Below are 14,717 nucleotides of genomic sequence, written 5' to 3'. Positions count from 1 at the left end.
TTTCGTAGTCCCGAAGCGCTCACACTTGAGTTCCCGAAGAACCTTAAATCCATTACACTTAGTTGTATATTGCATTCTGTGTTCTTGTAGGAACCTCTCTTTTATGAACTAAACGTTCATAAACTAAATTGAACCTGTAGTTTCAAATTTAGTGCATTTGAAACTTGAAGATTTCATAAAACAATACACCTATGAAAACCCGACGTTTTTCATGAAAACCATGTCTTAGAAATCGAATGTTCTAACTTTGATGCTTATGGATGATTCATTGCCATAACACCAATCACAATCTTGTTCCCTCCAATTCAGTGGATTGTTGAACTATCACAAGTTCGATTTTCCTGATATGGACGTTTCTAATAGAAACCACTTTATGTGGGGTATAAGACGTGAATCTCCACTTCTCAAATGAGGATTCCATGGCTCCTTGGCTCGCTCATACGGACTGTCTCATCATGAAAAACATTTCCTGAAGCACATCATGATTACGTCCATGAATGAGTGCAATTCTGAAGTTTATAAATTTGATCAAATTTTGACTAGAGAATACTTTTCTCGTCTTTCCATGTTTCTAACTCGCCCCTGAAGCAGCAGTGTAGAAAGTGGAAGTTTACCAAATTCTCGAATCTGATTACTACCACAAACATATGGTAGAATCAGGGCCTGCCAACGTGTGGCATCATGCTCGGAAGCGTGATCCTTGGCACCTAAGACCTAAAACTTCAAGAATAAGGGATAATATTCCTAAACCTCAACCCTGCAGAATCTACTTCCGTTTTGATGGAATAGATCATTGGTTATGCATTTGTTCGTGCCCCTACCAATGTTGTTGAGAGTACCATTCTAGTAGTCAATATGTGTGACTAATTTTGCTTCACCAAACATTGTTGGAAAAGAAACATTTTGACATGGATGGCCTTGTTGGCCGAATCCCCTTAGTAAACCATTTACTTTGTGAACATTTTTCCATGTTCTTGGATTCAAGTTTGGTGTATGTTTTACTTATGGATAATCTTATTGATATTGTCCTCGAATATGAGTTAATTGAATCATGTTTCTTAATACATGTGACTGATTCAATTAAACACGTGATTAGGTAGGAATGTGGGAAAGTTAGTTGTCTGGATGAATGTGTACTATGCACACTAACTTTATACCTAAATCATATCTCTAACAACGACTTCAGGTCTATCCAACCTGATTAAGAGCGTTATCACGCTCCTCGTTGTATGAATGGTACTGAATCACCATTTAAGAGACCTTAAATTCTCCCTGACGTTGAGTTTTTAAGGATATTTGAGATGACAATGATCATAAATGAACCACTGAAGAAAATAGAATGAAATATCTTTGTACCACCTCCAAAAATGAGCCTGAAGCTTTGATTTAGGGCCAATGGGTTGTCTCCCAACTGGAAGCATGTCATATGTGGTCGACCTGGAGCTAGGTGATTCGAGCAATTTACTTGTTTTTGCATGACCTTTTGGGACACTTAGGTCAAACAATGATGCTACGGCGTATCTCCTTACTCGAAGTAAGGATCTTGTGCCTACAAGCACACTTTGCCAAAACCCGCTCATTTTGGGAAATTTGATTTCTAAAATCATCCCTAGCAAAGATACAAAATGACTCTTTTTCACAGTGGATTCAAGGGAATATATGTGGACTAATCCAACCAAAATGCTGACCATATAAATACTTATGGTTTTGGTTGATGAATCGACAAACTGGTCACATGTTTGTCCACACACATTGCTACTAAACCTCCTGGTCGATTAAAGGTTCACCACCCTACTTATCCCTTAAGGTCCAGGAAATTGGATAATGCCAGAGAGTTTACATCAACGATTTTCGATAAGTATTACATGTATTTTGGGTTTATTATTGAACATTGAATTCCCATGTTCACCCCAAATAGCCTCGCCTAGCAATCATAAAGCGCAATTTAAATGATCTCCCAAATTTTGGTAAACGTACCAAGTTTTTTTGTTTTTGCCTAGGGCTATGCAATCTTGTACGCAACTATGTTGGTTAGCATTGAGGCCCATTACCACCCAACCTATATGATGTTACAGTTGGTTACTGGGTACGAACCTGACGATTTTCGTATTTACGCATTTAGGTGTGCATTACATGTGCTAAGTTGCGCCACCGCAACGTACCACCATGGGTCCTCAAAGAATGATGTGTATCTTTTGTCGATTATGATTCTCCCTCATACTAGCTTTATTTGAGCCCTTGCACGCGATCTCTTTACCGCTTATTTGCGGGTTGTCACTTTAATGAGACAGTTTTCCCGCCATTAAGGGGAGATAAGAACGTCAATGTTCCAGTAGAATGATGCGAATTTACGTGGACGTTACCCACTATGTCTCATCTCAATCCCCATACCGCACAAGTGTGATAAGCAAGTGCGATGAATTCTAGCTTTCAGAATGTTTCCCCAGACGCATTTCTCTAATCTAGCTAAAGTGACAAGATCATATACCAGCTGCAAACATGTCTGCAAGAATAGACGTACTTAACGAACGTCGAGTTAACATTCTTAGAGGGTGTGCCGCCCATGTTGGACGGTTTGGACGCCCTTGTTGGATAGTCCGGTAAACCGGCGGATAGCCAATCAATCTGTATTGGCCTGGAGCATGACAAATCATTTGGTTCGTAGGATTCACTTCCCAAGAAAAGGAAGATACGACACAACAATGAATCTAAACTTGATTGTTGTCTCAAATCATTTCCATCTCATGGATTAATCCGGATTACTGCTGAAACTTGAAGTTATTAGTCCAGTATACTAGTTTGGATGAGCTAAATGGAATTGAAATGAGATTACCATCGATGATGTTTTCACTTATATGGTAGCTACCGACATAAATGAAAAGCGACGATATCGAACCATGTTCCATTGATTAAGTGAAAATGTAGAACTGATTGGACAACTAAAGTTACAATCCAAGTCAAATTCCTTACCAAACTGTGTATTGGACCTGTCGTTCCTACACTGCCCAAGGTAACCCTATTGTGTTACAAATGGGAAATTAAGTGTATGAGATGAATGAAATAGTGCGATATGATGCATGCCTTACAGCGCAAGATTTCTCTCAAACGTCCTGTGAGTGATAGCAGCATGATGAAATGTGGTTAGTATTTCTCTCATGGGGATATTGATATGGTGATTGACATGTAAGTTCTTGAAGAATTACATGGACTGGTTCAAAAAGTTCCAAACCACGGAACACCCTCTTAACTTGTGTGATGCTTTCATTTACAATCTGATGGATGTGGTATACCTGTCTAAGTGATTATTTGATCAGTTAGGGATATGAATTATGCCTTTGCGTGTTAAACTATGAAGTCTTATTCCAAATTGCTAGAGTTACAATTTATGTTGTTGACATGAATCTCACTAAGACTCTGGAAGAGCTTGAGAAAATTGCCTCGCACCTGAAGATGGAATTTGAGATGAAGGATCTTGGGAAAACTCGTTTATGCCTTAACCCGAAGGGGAAGCATTGTTCTGATGGTATGTTGGTCTACCAGTCGAACTACATCCTGAATGTGTCACCTTTGAGTATACATTTGATCGTCCATACGTTATATGCAAATGAGACCCTTGAAAAGGTTATGGAATCCAAAATTCCATATCTAAAGTTCAACTTTATGCTTTGCTGTACTTAGCTCATTGTATTTAGACAGGACATCTCCTTCGATGTTGATCTTGGTAAAGATGCAGCACCGCGCCTACACGTAACTACTGAATTGGTATTAAAGACGTACCTTGAAGGTACTACGAGGGCAAATCCCAACGCATCTCAGCAGATCCAACCCCCTAATCCTCGAAATGATGCTTGCCTTGTTTGTTATGCTGACGCTGATTACTTATCAAACCCGCACAAGGCAAAATCCCCAAATGGTTATGTCTTTACCATTAAGGATATCGTAATATTTTGGAGGTCCATAATATGACCTTAGTTGTGAAATCTTTGAATCGTTCCAAGACTCACCTCACTTCACTACGCCACAAAGTGAGAAATGGTTAGGAGTTCTTGTTGAGCATATTTCGAAGTACTTGCTGTGTTTTCATCCATCATTGAGTCCCAACGATGATCCATGAAGATTAGGCCGCATGTATCAACCCAACCAGGCTATAATACATTAACGAAGTCAACATCAAGACATATTGCGTCTACATCTACATGAGCAAAGCATCAAGAGATTAAAGTCATGCAAGCCGATCTCAGACAACCTTGCCGACCTCTACACGACATCATTGCCGAAGTCAATCTTCCAGAAGCTTGTCCAAGGAATTGGTATGCCTAACTATTCATATGCAAATGCTTGTAGTTCTCATTTGGAAGTTATGTCAAACTTAGGGGGAGTATCCAGAAGTATACTCACTTGATTTTAATATACTATTTCCCCTACGATTAGGAGCATTTTTCCCACTGGGTTTTTGCTACCTAACTAGGTTTTAACGAGGTACCCATCCTAGGCTGATCATACCCTTGTGAGTTATTCTACTTGCGTCCAAAAGATGTATACTTTTGACTTAATGCAACTTCTCACTTTTCTCCTTAGACTATGGGTTTTTGTCCCACCTTAGGTTTTACATAGCAAGGTTTTGTGAGTTTTACTTTTTATGCATTCTTCCGTTAATCTGAGACTTGCATTCCCTCATTGTGCTGACAGCTTCATCAACTATACTTGCTTCATCACTGAAGACCTAATGCGCCATTTATTTGAGTATTTACACACTCAAGGGGGAGTGTTGCAATCTTATTAGATTAGGGATGTGATTGTGTAAATCCTAGTATATCTTGGAATATCTCTTATATTCCTATTACCTATTAAATGTTGTAATCCTAAAGGGAAAGGTTTTTACCTATCCTACTACTATAAATAAAGGCACAATGGGGTGATACACACACATCCACAATTACACATCTCTCTCATTCTCTCTACCTATTGCCGCACCTTTCTCTCTAAGGCCTCCATAATTATTCAGTAAATTATGCCTACAACAATATATTATTTATTATGGGTATTTTTCATTGTACTTCAAAGTATGAGATACTCTGGATATTTTAACTGTTAAATCTTTGTTTAAAAATACAAAAGTTAAGATCTTACGGTTAGAACATCCAGAGTATTCCTTTTAAGACACTAAATTTTTGTTTATCATGATTGTGTTAACATAGGGTCCTTGTTCGACCCATAAAATAGTACCGGCCAAGGGAAAGAAGGGAGACAAAGGCCCAAAGGAAGAAAAGCCCAAAGTAAGGAAGGAACGTACTTATTGAGGAGGTGCTCGACTTCATTACTACCCTGAGTCCACTAAAGGCCAACACGACCATACTGGATTCTGAATGCAGTTGCAAGTATTTATTTCCCAAGGACCTGGCTTCTCTGCCCTTCCACTTCCCATACACTCCCGTCCCCTCCTATTGTGTGGTCACGGTTAAGCCACATCAACATTTTATATTACTATTGCTTTTTGTCTTATTATCTCTAAAAAAAATCAATATAAAATGTTGACGTGGCTTAACCATGACCGTACAAAATAGAAGGATGTGAGTGTATGGGAAGTGGGAGGGCAGAGAAGCCGGGTCCATTTCCCAAACCAACACTCAGCTCTGCTAGCTACTATGGGAGGCCATAAGTATCTGTATGTCATCTTTTTGATAATGTTGAAACCTGAGATGGGAGCACCATAAGAGAGAGTAGGAGCAAAAAACTGCAATTCATTCATAAATTCCACCATTGAACTATCTTTAATTAAACTCTTAATAATTAATAGTAATATCCCACTTGCTTTGTGGATTGACATATTTTATGTGGAGAGGGACCATGGAATAGATTATAAACTTTTTATATTTAGTGCTCAATATGTCACATCACCCCTCTCTGTTGGTCGATGTGGGATCTTACAATCCACCCCATTGAAGGGGAACCCCGAGTCCTCGCCGGCACATCCGTACTGAACTGCAGAGTGACTCTGATACCATTCTGTCACATCTCAGACTTGGCTCCGCCGTAGCACGATATTGTTTGCTTTGGGCTTCGGCCACACCCTCACGGTTTTGTTTTTGGAAACTCACACGAGAACTTCCCAGTGGGTCACCCATCCTGGGAATGCTCTCGCCCGAACTCGCTTAACTTCGGAGTTCCAATGGAATCCGAAGCCAGTGAGTTCCCAAAAGGTCTTGTGTAATAGGGAGGGGAGCATGTACATATAAGGCACATCACCCCCTCTTCGTTGGTCGATGTGGGATCTTACAATATGAGGGCGTGGCTGGAGCCCAAGGTGGACAATATCGTGCTACGGCGGAGCCGAGTCTGGGATGTGACACAATATATAAAATGATTCGCATCCATAACATATGATCATGAAATTGGAAATTATAAAATTGTATTTTGAATATGGATTTGCAATCTATTAATAAATAGAGTGACGTGTTAAGACCTACGTGAGTTGATATTGATCGTTAATGTATGTAGAATTAAATGTTAAAATGTATGCAGTCCAATATTTCAATAGATAGAGCATTGGGTTCGAAATTTTCCATCTCCTAAATTACTAGAAAAATTTCGAACTCTCTCCCTCCCTTAAATATTAATTAATTTAAGGATGTTAAAATGCATCAACAACAATATTCAACTTTGACATAGATACGTAATTGACCCTAACAATGATCTTGGTGTTGATGAATTGTGAACCTATAATGCAACACACACTTGCGCGACTAACCCTATCACTGCTTCGAAATACTTGATCACGAAATTGGAAATATAAAATTACCTTTGAAATCGATATGCAGTGTAATAAAAAAATAAAGAAGGATATTAGGATTAGTATGCACGTTTAGTGTGGGCTGATCATGATCATTGATGTATGTAAAGCATAAAATAGATCAATGGTCAGATTTACTCACTCTTATGTGCATAACTGACCTTAATATTGCTTTAAAGTAGATGACACTCTACTCCTAAAGCGGCATTCCCATTTTCCATTAAGAAAAACAATGATCTAATATTATTTCTTTTTACTAAAAAGCTGTTACTTAATATTAAAATCTAGTACTATTTCTTTTTATTGTAAATAAAATATTTTAAATTCAAAACTAGTAAACAATGGGTTAAAAGAAAAAATCGAGGGAAGCAACATGTTGCAAGACTTTTTGGTCTCAGGGAAAATGTTAGGTGACACTTGACAGACTCCAGATTCTGTGGACTTCACTGGAGCTGACCAAACTACCATTCAATTCTTTGGCGTGAATCGCAAGTTTCATGGGCAATTTAGGAATCCCATACAGCGTCATTAGCTCCGACTATCACTAATCAAACTTAGGTTAATTTCCATTAACTATAAAATTAAGAAAAAGTATATTAAAAAGTATATCAGTTGGGAGTAAAAGACATTTATGCAGAGCAATAAAGGACAGCGGAGATCTTGTTAGCTTTTCCAACTTCTCATACATTTTTCATAAATCCACCGATTCAGCAAAAGCCCGGTTTCTATTTTTTCATTTTTTTTTGTTGGGTTTTTCAGAAACAAATTCACAAACCCAACAAATTATGAAGAATTGAGAGAAAAAAAAACTAGCTTTATCTGTGTGTGTCCAGTAAATTCGATTCCAAAAATCCCAATCTTTTTTTTTTTCTGCTATCTTGTGGGATGATGGAGCTGCAGAGATCAGCAGCGCTGAGATTCTTTCTAGGGTTTCTGCTGCTGTCTATGGCGAATGGGAGATTCGTGGTGGAGAAGAACAGCTTGAGGGTCACATCCCCGGATAAAATCAAGGGCACGTACGACAGTGCCATTGGCAACTTCGGGATTCCTCAGTACGGCGGCAGCATGGCCGGCGCCGTGGTGTATCCGAAGGAGAATCAGAAGGGATGCAAGGAGTTTTCTGAATTTGGGATTACGTTTAAATCGAGCCCCGGAGCTCTCCCAACTTTCGTTTTGGTCGATCGTGGAGGTACCCTTTTTGCAATTTTTTTCGATAGTTTGATTTGATTTGATTTTTTCGTGAGTTTTGAGGTTCAATTTGATTGCTTTGGTTTACTTAGGAGGTGCCCTTTTTTCATTTTTGAGCAATTTGATAGTTTCTATGCATTTTGGGGTTCAATTTTGCTTGTTTTGGTTAATTTGGGAGTTACGCTTTTTGTAGTTTTGGCTAATTTGAATGCTATTGTGAGTTTTTCGGTTCGAATGGTGTGTTTCGGTTCATTTTGGGGATAACTTTTTGTAATTCTGACTTTTTCTGAGTAGTTTGTGTGCTATTGAAACATATACGCTTCAATTTGTCTGTTTTGGCTGGATTTGGAGATGCCATTTTTGCCAAGTCTGATCAATTTGCCTTGTTTAGCTCTTCTTTTGTTTAGACGGTGCAGACAATCGATTGTTAAGTCTGATTAATTTGCTTCTTGTTAGCAGATATGTTTAATTGTTGTTGTCTGTATCTGTAAAAGTCTCTTATATTAAATTTATGATCCTACTTTGGTGATTTTTAATATACATGTATTTATCCCCCTGTTTTAACCGTGCATTTCGTGTGTTAAAAGTTAAAAACTGTTGTTCGTGCTTTCCAGATTGCTTCTTTGCCTTGAAGGTTTGGAATGCCCAGAAAGCTGGGGCTTCTGCAGTTCTTGTTGCTGATAATATTGAGGAGGCATTGATAACCATGGACTCACCCGAAGAGGATGGTTCAACTTCCAAATACATTGAGAACATAACAATACCATCTGCGCTCATTGAAAAAAGGTTTGGCGAAATTTTAAAGAAAGCAATCAGTGCTGGTGATATGGTCAATGTGAATCTTGACTGGAGAGAAGCTGTTCCACATCCAGATGATCGTGTGGAATATGAACTGTGGACCAACAGCAACGATGAATGTGGGGTTAAATGTGACATGTTGATGGAATTTATGAAGGATTTTAGGGGTGCAGCCCAAATACTTGAAAAAGGCGGTTACACTCAGTTCACACCTCATTATATAACTTGGTACTGTCCTCGGGCATTTACTTTAAGCAAACAGTGCAAGTCTCAGTGCATCAATCATGGAAGATATTGTGCTCCTGATCCAGAACAAGACTTCAGCAGTGGTTACGATGGGAAAGATGTGGTTCTTGAAAATTTAAGGCAGCTATGTGTTTTTAGAGTGGCAAATGAGACCAAAAAGCCTTGGGTATGGTGGGACTACGTAACTGATTTTCAAATTAGATGTCCCATGAAGGAGAAAAAGTACAACAAGGAATGTGCTGATGGTGTCATTAAATCTCTTGGTAAATCATTATATATTGCATTTGATGTTTCTAAGACGATTAATGATTAATGTAGAATGAGTTTCTAATATTTATGTGGTGTTGTCAGGGCTTGATATTAAGAAGATTGAGAGTTGTATGGGAGACCCTAATGCGGACTCAGAAAATACTGTTCTGAAAGAAGAGCAAGATGCTCAGGTCTTTTTCCTTTCGCATTTTTTTTCTTTTTTAAGATTTATCTACTCCATTAACATGTTTCTAGTGTGTTTGAGCAATAGTGGTCCTGTAATGCAATTCCTTGAATTGGTGATATTGGTTTAGTTATTTATACTAGCTTGACAAGAACATTTTTTGTAGGTTGGGAAAGGAACAAGAGGTGATGTAACCATATTGCCTACCGTTGTTGTCAATAATCACCAATACCGAGGTTTGTCGTCGTTCTTTTATTTCTCAGATAGCAATCGAGAAGCTTCCATCTCTAAAATATTTGCTTGCAGGCAAGTTGGAGAAAGGTGCAGTTCTGAAAGCCATCTGTTCTGGGTTCGAGGAAACTACTGAGCCAGCTGTTTGTTTGAGTACTGGTAGGCCCCTCTTGTTATTGTGGTGTTTCTTATCTCCTTCTGATTGTTTTCATTCTGGAATAAAGTGCTGGTTTACCATTTATTCATGGTAGATGTGGAGACGAATGAGTGCTTGGATAATAATGGTGGTTGCTGGCAGGATAAAGCAGCCAACCTCACAGCCTGCAAGGTATAAATTGTAACCCACTAGCTGATCATATATCTTTTGAAAATTGAAAGTAATGGGTATTCTAACTCTTGTTTTTCGTGACTATGATTTGTTTCCTCAGGATACATTTCGTGGGAGGGTATGTGAGTGCCCTCTGGTTGATGGTGTGCAATTTAAAGGAGATGGTTACACTACCTGTGAAGGTAACAATAAAAGATAAACTAAAACAGCCATAAATTTTAACTAGGGAAGCCAAATTTCAGGGAATTATTCTGCACTGAAATATAGTTTCTTTTATTCTTCTTCATTGTAATAAAAGAATAGCTCAAATTCGCCTAAAAAAATAAAAAATAAAAAATAAAAGGCTCAGCTTCTTCCTTTCTTCCATACAAATTTTTCCTTGTTCTGCATTATGACTTTTCATTGAGGAATATTACCTTTCATTTCCAGCAAGTGGGCCTGGGAGGTGCAAGGTAAACAATGGAGGTTGTTGGCATGAAGCTCGAGATGGGCATGTATTCACTGCTTGCACAGTAAGGGGTTTTGTGCATTCCCATTTTCTGTTAAAGAAAACTCTGCTCTCAGTGCCTATGGTTTTTATTCTCGTATCAAATAATTGAAATTTTAAGTAAGGTTATTTTCTGGACAGGATAATGGAAAGGTCCAATGTCAGTGTCCTCCCGGGTTTAAGGGCGATGGTGTTAAAAGTTGTGAAGGTAAGAAAAATCATCTCCTTGGCATGTCCTGTTGTTGGTTGTCAGCTTTACTGTAATACAGAATAAATCTATGTGGTATGCATCTAAAAAGATATAGTTCAGACCACTCGAAATTAAGTCTGTGCTTCCTTTGCTGTGTTATTTTTTAAAGTTTCATTGTGATCCAGCGTAAACTTACAAATGGATTAACGTCACAATGGTGCATCACGACATGCTACAGAAGTTGTTAACCTTGCTATGCTGTATATTGAATTGAAATGGTCTGCTTGTATATGCCTATGCATGAATAGATCTACTTGAGTATTCTTCTATGGTTTCGTATATAACCTGAGACTATGGCCTTGCATAAATAGGGAGTAATGGGACTCACCAACGAAACTGCAATAATATGTAGAGCCAACGATTTTTAGGTCACAGCAATTTATGCCCCTAGCACTGTGTTTATTATTCTCCTCCAGATGCTTTGGTGTTTTAAGTTTTGAATGATTGAGGATGGGAAACAATGTAAGTATCTACAAGCTAGGTTTTGTCGCTTATACAGTTGGTTTGCATCCTACTGGTTAAGTTATACTTGGAGAGTCTTGGACCTGCTGGAAATCTTATAAAACTGCATGTTATTGATAATTTATTGAAATTTAGCTTTATCCAAAACATTGTGGTAAGCCAGTGGGCGATCCATGTCAAGCAAATATCCTGCTCCAGATCTGAATGGTCATATTTAATTTGGTTCTATATTTATGCGATCAACCAGAGATCAGTGTAGAGGTTTTGTGGCATGCTGAACTTCTTAACCTTGCTATTAATTAAAGCAGCCTATATGACATAAAAAGTAGACGATCATCCTGAATCTTTGCAATGACATATCTTGGATCTAATTGTTGCTCAAATTATTTTTTCCTTAGATATTGATGAATGCAAAGATAGGAAAGCCTGTCAGTGCCCTGAATGTAGCTGTAAAAATACCTGGGGGAGCTATGATTGCTCTTGCAGTGGGAATCTTCTGTATATCAGGGACCATGATACCTGTATAAGTGAGTCCAGAAACTCGGGAGCGTTTACATTTTCTGAATATGTATACTGTAAGTGCTTATTCTGACGTCCTTCCCTTGATAATCTGCAGGTAAGTCTTCTGGTGGGGGAAAGTCGTCTGCATGGGTTGCTGTGTGGGTTATTTTGATAGGGTTGGCAATGGCTGCTGGTGGGGCATACCTAGTGTACAAATACAGATTACGAGTGAGCTTTCTTTGCTTTATTTCTTCATTGCAAACTTCATACATATCATTGTTAATGCTGGAGTCTCCTATTAATGGTGGTATTATTGGATCATCTTTGGTGGCTGTTGTCCTGAGGTTGACAATATTGTGTTTATCGATGCTTGATGCATCAGGTGAACTCTGGTTGTGCGTAGGTTGTGCTGCAATTGCTTTAACTTTTGAATATCTAAAACTAGAACATGTTTTAACAGAAAAAGAAACACTAGAAAATGTCCATAAAAGTATAGAACTCATGGTGAAGCACAGTGGAACTGTTTATTCTTTGTAAGCTATTGGCAGGGAAATGGACTGTCTTGCTTTAGAATTGTCTGTGTTTAGAGAAACCCCATAAATTACCATTGGTATAATGGAACGTATTTTCTTGCGCACACAGAAATTTTTGTATATGGGTAGCTTTTAGGGTCAAAATTGACAAAAAATTTTCTACTGTCTTTAGTTTTGTCTTCTGTGGTTGATTCAAAGGACATGAGATGTACGGATAGTATGAGGGTACTAACTACGCCTATCACACTATTGATTTTGGTGTGTTGACTTCATGGTTAAAGCCTGTTCGGCTGTGTCTCGGACTACGAAATCCACTTTGCCTTGCATTCACAAGTCTTTTAATCAACTTTTTAACCTGTGAGGACTGCTATAGTTAAACAATGATTCTATTGGGGGAGTTAATTAAAGTCTGGATACAAATCTTTTCCGCTTTTTGTTGATTCAGGTTGCTGATACTTTAATGATATTTTTGCAGTCATATATGGATTCGGAGATAAGGGCCATAATGGCACAATATATGCCTTTGGACAGCCAAGCCGAAGTTCCAAATCATGTGAACGAGGAGAGGGCGTGAAAATGCATGGTTAGGATTTATATGGCGCAGCATGGATATGGATTGTTATACGTCTTCCTTATGCTGTCTTGAATGTTTGATTGAGCCTAATCTTTCATACCCCTCTACGTCGTGTCGGATTGTAAATGAATGCAGATTAGAATGTCTTGTTTCGTAGGGCTGTAGCATGCCAATCCCTTGGAGTAAGGTAGATTGCAAGGAGTGTAGGTCTAGTGTCAGAACAATTCTATTCCCATCCTAAAATCTTGGTATCTTTTCATTTTAGTAAATTTGTTGTTATTCTGTAACTTACTTTTGCCTATAACTTATACCTTAATTTAGTTATAATTTATATGCACAAAACAATTTTGTTTTGGTCATCTTTGCTTGCTGTTATTGTGGTTTCTAAGGGTTCGTTCGATAACTATTTCGTTTTCAGTTTTCAGTTTTTAGCTACAGAAATGAAAGGATTAAACAAAAGTTGGTGAGTGGAGAAAACAGGACCTTAAGTGCATGGGAAGGGGAATATCGAAAACAGGACCCTAAGTGGACAAAATAAATTTTTTTTGAAATAGCGTATAAAATACGCCCAAAGACTCCCATGCCTTTCTAGACCTACTAGATTTCCGACAAGTCTTTTTGTTATAGCAAGAAGTGGAACTATAATAGGCTGATCTTAAGCAAAGTATTAAACTCGTGTCATCCATACATATTAGAAAATGGGTGTTCTCAACTGAAACATTAATTGGAAAATAATACAATTACATTATCATCCTTGCTTTAGCTGATTCTTGGCCCCCTTGGGCATCATCATTTTTCTTCTTTTCTACACAAAAATGTGGATATGCGTTACTCAATATAAAACAAAAATGTGGTTTGCAGATATTTAATCCTAGAGTATGCTAGTGTCTCCTATAGGGGACTTACTTGTCCCCCACTAACGATAAACGAACTTTTACCTCCGAACATCATAATTAGAATGTTCATTAACACAGTTTTATTGTCCGAACATTATAATCAGAATGTTCATTAACGAACTTTTACCGTCTGAACATCATAATCAGAATGTTCATTCTCTTTATCATCTTCTACAGTCTAGAGGAATACCTAAGACCTCTCACTTATAAGTGAAGAGAAATACCACTAGACCGGATTGTTAATCATTGGATTATTACTTAAGTGTTGATTAATAAGCTTATTTCTTGTCGGTGACACATCACATAGTTTACAAATGTTGTCCATCTAACATTACTCTTCTTGTATATATGAGGATAGTTTTAATGTGCCCAATATAATATGGATTATGGATGCATTGAAATTTTTAGTATTCCTCTTGTACAAGAGGTTTTATGCTCAAATCTCATGAATGGCAAGTTCACTTCTGCACCTATTTTGTGTGTGGCTTATGTTATTTATTGTCACGTGTTAAGTTTATGGACAACTCTATAAGGAGGGTTAAGTTTATGGACACGTGTCAATCAATGATAAAAACCATAAAGAGGCCACACAAAAAATGAGTGCAGAAGATTTGGACTCCCCTAAGAGCACTTCCAACGTGGTGCAATTCCCTTGGGTATTGGCTGTTGAATGACCCAATGCCCCTAGCAATTGACTCCAACCCATTCAAGTAGCTTGGGCTCTCCACCAAGCATAATTCCACGGGCCTAGCGCTTGAGGGATGTGACACAAGGCTAACATCATGGTGACGTCAACCATTAATAAAAATGATAAAATATTAAAAATACAAAAAATTATTGAAAATTAATTAAAAATACAATAAATGTTTTATAATAAAAATAATTATTTTATAAAATAAAAAATACTAATATTTTAATACAAATTGCCTGACGTATTCAATTTAGGGGTGAAGATGCACTTGAGCAATTACTGTTCACTAAAGGCAAATATTGTTCATGT

At 37.9% G+C, this 14,717-nt stretch overlaps 1 protein-coding gene across 1 annotated transcript; it reads left to right on the top strand.

Annotated features, from left to right (window-relative positions):
• The first annotated feature begins 7,330 nt into the window (after positions 1-7,330).
• On the top strand, positions 7,331-13,180 carry LOC103447118 (vacuolar-sorting receptor 3-like). The gene is made up of 12 exons (XM_008386294.4): positions 7,331-7,979; positions 8,593-9,285; positions 9,374-9,462; positions 9,622-9,691; positions 9,762-9,845; positions 9,938-10,014; positions 10,115-10,196; positions 10,444-10,526; positions 10,643-10,709; positions 11,612-11,740; positions 11,830-11,942; positions 12,723-13,180. Exons 1-12 carry the CDS (start codon positions 7,676-7,678, stop codon positions 12,819-12,821), a joined length of 1,890 nt encoding a protein of 629 aa, XP_008384516.3. The 5' UTR covers positions 7,331-7,675; the 3' UTR covers positions 12,822-13,180.
• Positions 13,181-14,717: the final 1,537 nt, after the last annotated feature.

Source organism: Malus domestica, chromosome 05, assembly GCF_042453785.1.
Source record: "Malus domestica chromosome 05, GDT2T_hap1".
Lineage (NCBI taxonomy): Eukaryota > Viridiplantae > Streptophyta > Magnoliopsida > Rosales > Rosaceae > Malus > Malus domestica.
The sequence above is the reverse complement of the archived record's forward strand: the minus strand, read 5'-3'. Positions and strand labels throughout refer to the sequence as shown.